This window comes from Carlito syrichta, unplaced genomic scaffold (genome assembly GCF_000164805.1).
Source record: "Carlito syrichta isolate Samal-C Ts95f unplaced genomic scaffold, Tarsius_syrichta-2.0.1 Scaffold127469, whole genome shotgun sequence".
Classification (NCBI taxonomy): Eukaryota; Metazoa; Chordata; class Mammalia; order Primates; family Tarsiidae; genus Carlito; species Carlito syrichta.
Window position 1 is genome coordinate 21,548 of NW_007071565.1, and position 8,665 is coordinate 30,212.

The 8,665-nt window shown below is 50.9% G+C and overlaps 1 protein-coding gene across 1 annotated transcript in view; it reads right to left on the reverse strand.

Moving 5' to 3' along the window:
* LOC103250277 (tubulin polyglutamylase TTLL13P-like) overlaps positions 1 to 7,979 on the reverse strand; it is an 11,872-nt gene extending 3,893 nt beyond the window's left edge. The window contains exons 1-9 of the mRNA XM_008048874.1: positions 7,723 to 7,979; positions 7,347 to 7,387; positions 6,548 to 6,666; positions 4,521 to 4,651; positions 4,108 to 4,264; positions 2,645 to 2,788; positions 2,233 to 2,318; positions 1,678 to 1,909; positions 953 to 1,137 (exon numbers count right to left, since the gene is read on the reverse strand). Coding sequence (XP_008047065.1) covers positions 953 to 1,137; positions 1,678 to 1,909; positions 2,233 to 2,318; positions 2,645 to 2,788; positions 4,108 to 4,264; positions 4,521 to 4,651; positions 6,548 to 6,666; positions 7,347 to 7,387; positions 7,723 to 7,979 — 1,352 coding nt within the window. The remainder of the gene's footprint in view (positions 1 to 952; positions 1,138 to 1,677; positions 1,910 to 2,232; positions 2,319 to 2,644; positions 2,789 to 4,107; positions 4,265 to 4,520; positions 4,652 to 6,547; positions 6,667 to 7,346; positions 7,388 to 7,722) is intronic.
* Between the last annotated feature and the right edge of the window lie 686 nt (positions 7,980 to 8,665).

Below are 8,665 nucleotides of genomic sequence, written 5' to 3' on the forward strand. Positions count from 1 at the left end.
CCAGGCGGGTCTCGAACCCACGGGTTCAGGCAATTCGCTCACCTCGGCCTCCCAAAGTGCTGGGATTACAGGCTGAGCCACCGAGCCCGGCCTCAAATTCCTTTTTTTAATGTATCATTAACAAATTATAATTTTACTATCAGTAACCAGTTGCCATGTTTGTAACTCATTTTGCAGTGAAAACAAAAATGGTGACCAGCACTGATTTGAATAATTCCCTGTAATTGAATAACTAAACTGTTTTCTGTAGGCTTTTTGTTTTGTTTTTGAGTTAGAGTCTCACTCTCACCCAGGCTGGACTGCAGCAGCACAATCATGGCTCACCACAACCGTGACCTCCTGGGCTCAGGCGATCCTTCCATCTCAACCTCCCAAAGTGCTGGGATTATAGGCGTGAGCCACAGTGTCCAACCTTATGCATTTCTTTATTACAAAGTTTTCCAGAAATCAGTTTCTAGAAAAGCTTTGTTATTAATACAAAAAACGAATTCAGCCACATGTTTAGTGTTGACAGCTTCCTGTGAGGCCCAGTACTGAGAGGAAGACAGCTAATCAAGCCAAGAAAGCTCTTTATAAGTAGGTGCAGAGCGTGTGAAAATCATGCAACTGTCTGGGTAGACAAGGGGGAAATATATTTTGTATGAATACTTATATGTGCATTAAATGCTTGTGAAAGTTTACACATGACAATAGGAATGTTGATTTGTTCCTGGGAAGAAAACTGGGTAGTTAGAGGAGAAGGGAAAGAGAAGACTATTGACTGTATCTTTTGAACTTTGAACATATTATCTATGATATGTAATGTGTTATCCATGCAAGTGTGAGTGTATCATCTATGTAAAACATACGTTTTTAATGGCTAATCAGCCCAGGCTGCCTTCTCCAGCTAGAGAAGGACTTTTAGGAAGTCAGAATAAAGAGGAACAAAACTAACATCAGACCCCTAGCACACCTGGATTCTCGTGGCTGTTGGTGGCACTGGAAAAGCCGCTCCTTGACGCGCCGCTTGTTCTCCTTCATCACCTTCCTTCTGTCACAGGTCCGGAGGTTAACAAGGTTCATAGCGTCACAGAGAAGTGCATCCTTTACCTCTTGATCAAGGCTTGAGTCCGTGGTGAAGCTTGGAGAGTGGTTTACCTGCCAGGAGGAGTCATTACCCACTCCTTCCTAGCCCACCTGAACAGGGGGTGGGCTCTTGCAGGCCTGACTAGCGGGTCTAGGAGAGATATCCCCCTCCAGTGGCCTCAGCCAAGAGGCTGAATGATCTGGTTTCTTTCTCTCTTTTCTTTTTTGAGAAAGTAGAATTTATTGAGAAAACAGAAAAGCTCCCACAGTGGGAGGGGACCTGAAGGGGTGACCCTGATCTGGTTTCTAAGGCCACATGATTCTGCCATAGAGACCCCCTCCAATTCGCAGGCTGGGGAAAGCAAATCAGACAGCCTTACTCTACAGGTGTAGTAGGAACATGGGTCCAAAACCTGGACTCCTGTGGTAGAGGCCAGAAACCATCAAGATTTGACTCAGCAGGTCAAAAGGATACCTTATGCCTTCTGCTGGTTACCACCATCCCAGGGCCTCCATGTCCCCATTTTCTGGGTATACTCCTATCCCAGGTGTCCTATTCAAGGACGCCTCTGGACCTTGGTTTTGCAAAGCCTATGAGATAATCCTCCTCACCTCCAGCAGCCAGGGTTTCAGCCTGTGGTCCAGCAAGATGTCAAAACCAAGGATCTCAAAACAGGCACATGTACCTCCACTCAGATATTGGGGAAAGCAGGTTCGGTAGTTGTGGCGAAGAACAGAATGGGCTGAGATGATGGTTTTGATGATGATATCCTCGATGTCCCTCCATAGCTCTGGGTAATCATAACTGTGCTCTCGCAACCAGATGTTGAGTGTTGACAGCTTCCTGTGAGGCCCAGGGCTCAGAGGAAGCCCAATTTCTATGCCAGTGGGGCCAGGGTACAGGCAGGGGGCTTCCCCACTCTCACTGTAATTCTGGCCCTGGGTCCTGTGCTTTAAAGAGTTGCTGGCAGCTTGGAACAGGTATGAATTATATGGGTGGGGCCTGGAGCAGCACTTAGAGCTCCAAAGTGCAGGCACAGGACAGGGGTCTATAGAGGCTGAGTTTTCCTGAGCAATCAGTCTCCCAAGAGCAAGCTTGGTTTCATGGGCTGCTGAGACCATAGGGATAAAGGCAGAGGAAGCAGGAGAAAACAGAACAGGAAGTACCTCTTACTGCCCACAGCATCATCCCGGACAAAGTTCTCACTGTGTTTGTTGATAGCGTAGTTGGTCAGGTGCATACATACGGTGTCCTGCGAAGAGAGTGGCCCTGTGCTCTTAGCCTGCTTCTGTGCAGTCCCCCTCTCCAGCCATCACTGTCTTGTTGTCACCCACCCTCCCCAGGATTGCTCGTCTCCTGTCCATCTTCACCAGAGGACTGTTCTGGAAGGTCCTGGGGGAGAGGGTGTGTGGAGCTCTTCCGAGAGATGACCTTTCTAGTCACCACCCACCAAAGGCTTTCCTCACAGCCAGGTGCTGTGGCTGTCATTGGATTCACTCATTCTTGGCTGACGCTGACACCTGATTTCTCTGTAGAACTTCAGCACTCACAGAAGAGGGTGCTGCCCTGCCCCCTTACCAGGTTGTTCTGACTGGGCTCCACATAAGGCATGGTGGCAAAACGGGCCAGGCCCTCTTCATACATGAAGATCCGAAGAGGGTCACAGGATGTGATCAGGACGTAGATTCTCATGTCAAACTTGAAGCCATCAATGAGGAAGGGCTGATAGGATGCAGACCCATGAGGGAATAATAACACTTAAGGTGCCTACACTGTTATAAGTGCCTCAGACACATAACTCATTTAATTTTCCCAATAACCATGTAAAGTAGTTACTGTTATTATTCCTTCTTAAAAATGAGGAAACAGCCGGGCTCAGTGGCTCAGCCTGTAATCCCGCGCCTTTGGGAGGCTTAAGTGAGTGGATTGCCAGAGCCCGGGGGTTTGAGACCCGCCCGGGCAACTTGGCGAGACCTCATCTCTACAATAAATAAAAAATCAGGCCAGGAGCAGTCACTGCACTCCAGTCTGGGTGACAGAGTGAGACTCCAACTCAAAAACAAACAAACAAACAAACAAACAAAAATCAGCCGGGCGTGGTAGCGCGTGCCTGTAGTTCCAGCTACTTGGAAGGCTGAGGAGGAAGGATCGCTGGAGCCCAGCAGGTCGAGGCTGCAGTGGCCGGGAGCACTCCAGTCTGGGTGACAGAGTGAGACTCCAACTCAAAAAAAAAAAAAAAAAAAATGAGGAAACAGAGGCACAGAAAGGGTAAGAAACTTGCCCAAGCTGGGCTCGGTGGCTCAGCCTATAATCCCGCGCCTTTGGGAGGCTGAGGTGAGTGGATTGCCTGAGTCTGCGGGTTCGAGACCCGCCTGGGCAACTTTGCGAGACCTCATCTTTACAATTAAAAAAAAAAATAGCTGGGCGTGGTAGCGCGCGCCTGTAGTTCCAGCTACTTGGAAGGCTGAGGTGGAGGATCGGCGGAGCCCAGCAGGTCGAGGCTGCGGTGGCCAGGAGCGGCCACTGCACTCCAGTCTGGGCGACAGAGTGAGAATCCAAATCAAAAAAAAAAAGAAACTTGCCCAAGGTCGCGTATCTGGGAAGTGACAAAGGCAGGGCTGGGCATGGTAATCCCAGCACTTTGGGAAGGAGGGGTGAGAGGATTGCCTGAGCCCAGGGGTTTGAGACCAGGCTGGACAACTTGACAAGACCTCATCTCTACAATAAATCAAAAAATTATCCAGTGCACACCTGTAGTTTCAGCTACTTGTAAGGCTGAGGCGGAAGGATCACCTGAGCCCAGGAGGTCCAGGCTATGGTGGCTGTGAGCGTGCTTCTGCACCCCAGTCTGGGTGACAGAGTGAGACTCCAACTCAAAAAAACAAAAACAAAAACAAACTCAGGCCAGTTCTGGACCACAGCCGCCTCAAAGACAGCAGGACAGGCAGGAGCTTAAAACTGGCTTTCTCCCTGCTTTGGGAGAGGCAAGGTAGCCAGTACTGTGTGGAGGCAGAAGCGGTGGTTTATGAAGCATCCTTCACCTTGGAGATGTACTGCTGGCAGATCATATGCTCTCCTGGCTTGATCTCCCGGGGATTTCGGGTAATGAAGATGCCACGTCCCTGACAGCCGCTGTCTGGCTTGCAGATATAAGTGCAGGCTCTTCGCTGCCGACCAAAGGCCTGGAATTCCCCATAGCTATGTGCAGAAAGGGACTGGTCAGAAGGTTTCTGTGTATCATGGCTGTCCCAAGGCCCCATGGAAATCTTCCTGCTATCTAGTCCATGCTCTTTCTGGAGCACTCAGTCTCAGACCCTCCTTGACCAGCTGAAATTTACTCATTCCACTTCCATCCCTCTGAGACATTCCTAGGTCACAAGACTGGAATCTGGAGGGCAGTCTGAGAGCAACCCCTTTCCTCCCCCAGTATCTCAGCATGGGAAGCCAGGCTCACTCTGCGGGGAGGCACCAGGTGCGGGGGAAGATGTTGTACTCAGAAGGATAGAGTTTCTGCATGCGGTTGAGGTTCCGAGCCAGCATGTCTTTGCGGCAGATTTCTGTCATGCCAGGGAAGTGGTTGATTTTCTGAAACAGAGTCAGTTGGTTATACTTCCCTAGATTAGGGGGCAGTTCTAGGGCCCTGACATTCCAGGAAGTAGTGCAGGGAGGTTGGGGAGATTAAGGGAGAAGTCACAGCGGAGGTAAGCACTGTGCCTATCATCTCATGGGTAAAAATGGGAGATTTCCTAAAGTAGGTGAGAAACTCCTCTGGCCCCTGACCAACGCAAACATCCATAGCGAAGTCAATGAATGAGGGACAGTGAGATAGGGTGGACAGGAGCCAGGACTTCAGGATGCCAGCTACCTGCTAGTATCCCTCAGTCCACAGGACGAGTCCTGTAGCCATAATTGATGCATGACGGCACAAAGCAAATAAGGAGAAGAAAACATTCCCCAAAAGACACAGGTGAGTAAAGGAAACAGAAGCAGCTGCAGGCACCGCAGTGCCGTGGCACCCAGAGAAGGTGTAGCATTGCCCTGGTGCTTGCTCTGTCCTGTCACTAGCTTTCCCTCTCACCAGCTGCCCTCACTGTGTGAACTCAGTATTTCTGAGCCTTGGTGTCTTAACAAAGGAATATCTGCCACTCAGCGCTTGAGGTTGAATGAGAATGTAAAGCACTCAGCACGTGTCTGATGTGTGGCAAGCCCTCCATGAATGCTGCTGATTACTGGTCTCATCTTCCAGATGCCCTGGGCGCCTCTCCCAAGACTAGTGGGATAGGGTTCATAGTCTCCCCAACTCCCTTCCTGACTTCCCCCGAAAAGAAGCCTGCAGACAACTGGGTGTGGTGGCTCATGCCTATAATCCCAGCACTTTGGGAGGCCGAGGCGAGAGGATTACCTGAGCCCATAGGTTCGAGACCAGCCTGGGCAACTTGGCGAGACCTCATTTCTACAATAAATCAAGAAAAATTAGACAGGGATGGTAGTGCACATCTGTAGTTCCAGCTACTTGGAAGGTTGAGGCAGAAGGATCACCTGAGCGCAGCAGGTTGAGGTGGCGGTGGCTATGAGTGTGCCACTGCACTCCAGCCTGGGTGACAGAGTGAGACTCCAACTCAAAACAAACAAACAAAAACAAAAGAGAAGCCTACAGACACTCAAAATTATTATTATTATTATTATTATTATTGAGTCGAAGTATCACTGTCACCTAGGCTAGAGTGCAGTGGCACACTCTCAGACACTACAGCCTCAACCTGCTGGGCTCAGGTGATCCTTCTGCCTCAGCCTTTCAAGTAGCTGGAACTACAGGTGTGTGCCACCATGCCCAACTAATTTGTTGATGTATTGTAGAGACAAGGTCTCACCAAGTTTTCCAGGCTGGACTTGAACCCTGGGCTCAGGCAAGCTTCTTGCCTCAGTCTCCCAAAGTAATCCTGGGATTACAGGCATGAGCCATCATGCCCTGCCCTTTGAAATTATTTTATTGCCCATCATCACAAACACCCATCTGAGGATACTAAATATACCATGCAGCAGTTACGTTCTTGTCGGCCTGGGTCCCTCTTTTCTGGCTTTCTTGTTCCAGGCAGGACTCCACACTCAGCAGCTAAGCTGAGCTGCTCTGAAGGTTGAATTGTTCACCTGGCCCAGTAGTAGCTTTGAAGCTGCCTCCCATTCTCCTCCCTGAGATGGGCTCACCCACCCTGGAGAGGGCCAGCCTGACACAGATGCCACGGACCAAAGTGCAAATAATGAGAGGATGTGCCCAGTTGCCAGACACTTCCTTCAGATAACAGAACTCCAGAGACCCAAGAGGAGAATCTTCCCGCTGGAAAAGAAGACCCAAGGAGTCCTTCCTGTCTGCACAGGAGTTCAGCCACAGAGAGTAGCAGTCTTGTGTACCTGGGCAAGGGGGTGGGAGTAGCCACTCTGGGGCCTCAGCCCCCCTTGGCTCTTAGGTCAGGAGATTGGTACCTGGAACCTCTTCATATCCATGACTCGTTCCAGCGAGATAGAGCAGTCTGTCCAGTACACAGTCCACTCTTCGTCCTCCCCCACCTCCTTCAGGCCACACATTTGGGCTGCCCGACGCACTGTAGAGACAGAGAGGTCTGTGGTGCCAGCCTGGGCACCAGCAACAGCCCCGGAACTATATAGCTGGGTCAGGTAAGTTACAAACCTAACAAGAGGGGAGGTTGAAGAGTGAGGTAGTTCTTAGCTCTGCACTTGGGTTCATGTGGCAATTCCAAGTTCAAGGGTCTTCAGGACCCGTCCAAAATATGTGGCAGAGAAAACTAGAGCTGGGTCTCTGATTCCATCAGTCCTATCTCGCAATCAGGACTGTTTATGGCCTGGAGAGCTGACCATAGATAGGGGTCACACTGGCACCTCACACTCTGGGTAGCCCCTTGCACAGATGCTAGAGGAGATATGAGGGGAAGAAGGAGATGGCTATCTCAGCTGGTGATTTTTTTTTAAAATTCTTGAAGCCCTTTCAAAGCTTTCTTGAGCAAAATTGTTTTAACCTTGCCTCATCTCGTGATATCTGAGAAAGGTAGGGCACTGGTGGCTCTTGGACATTTTTTTCCTTGTTAGCTGGACATACCCTCCCTACCACTTAGACTACCTGGAACAGAAGTGTCTCAGCTGCCAGTATCCGAGTCAGAAGACACCCAGGGGCTGGGACCTGACTGGGGGATCACCCCCAGAGGAAGAGCAACACTGTAAATGCCCCCTTGCACACAATAGTGTGTGTGACAAGCCAAGTGCTTACCACTCTCATACTTGCAGTTGGTCAGGTTGATGGCCAGGGGTCTGGAATAGACGAATAACATCAGTCAGACCGTGTGGAAGGGAAGGACAGGGACCTAGATGAAGAGCTATCCAACCAACTGACAACACAATTCCTTTTCTCTAGAAGCCACTTAAAGACCAGGATGGTATAAACAGGATGAGATTCCCTATGGAGCCAGCCCAAACGGTCCTGCATTTTGTTTTTGTTGTACCGAAAGGTGAATGATGCTCCAGCATTTCCCCTCCTCATTCACAGGCTGAAGGAAAGACCTTAGAACCCAACCCCCCAAATGCTGAAGGGAGGCCAGAGGGTGACTCTGGAGCGGGGGAGGTGGCAGGATCCAGGGAATGGTTACCTGCGTTTCCGCCTTCTTTTTCTCCTCCCAATTTCTAAGTCCTCCGTGTCATCTGGGGCTATGGTTTTCTTTGGAATTTTCGTGGCTACAATGGATAAGGAAACCCCATTCTCAAATGTCCTATAGTCCTCTTTGGGGGGTGCCTGCCGCTGAGAGTTAGAAGGGATGGGAGCTTCCTCTTTAATACACTCCTCCTCAGATTCCTCTTCCTCAGAGTCTTCCTCTGATTCGCTGGTCTTACGGGTACTCAGCTCCATCCTCTTAGATTCTGAGGGGAGGGTGGTGGGAATGAAGTATGCATCAGACCTCCCTCCGGGCACCTGCAAGAATCCACCCAAGGGGCTGTTGCTGCCCCCTCAGGACAAAACAATCCCACTGCAGGATGGCATGATTACAGAGAGGTGGGGGCGGAAGCATGCCGGTGAGACGGGGATTTCCTGAAAAGCCCAGTCATCCAGGATCAGGCCGGCTCATGCTACACACTGGGGCGCATTTAGGGGTTGGACACGGCTGGCAGGGCTATGACCATGGTTATTTATCCAGAATGGGAAGGAGGATGGCTGGGAGCGCTGGGAGCACCTTCGCTTTACAATGTGGACTGAAGACCAAAGGCCCCCTAGGCAAGCTGTTTCCCTGTGTCAGGACTCAGTTTCTCCATGTGTACACACTGAGGCCAGGCACTCAATGGCCAAGGCCCCTTGGGCTCTGACGGCGGATACTGCCCACCCGAGGTCCCGAAGACAGCTGAGGGGCTGCTGGGTCGCCTCTAGCGGCCTGGGGCTGGAGTCAGCTGGTCGCTCATGTCCCCCCTTCGCCCGGCTCCTGTTCTTCCCGGGCGTGGCTGGGCGTCCGGGACCGCTTCCTCGTTTCACAGGACTGGCTGTCCCCTCCGATCGCGAGGAGCCCGCGATCGCCTAACTCTGAGATCCCGGTGAGCTCGGCG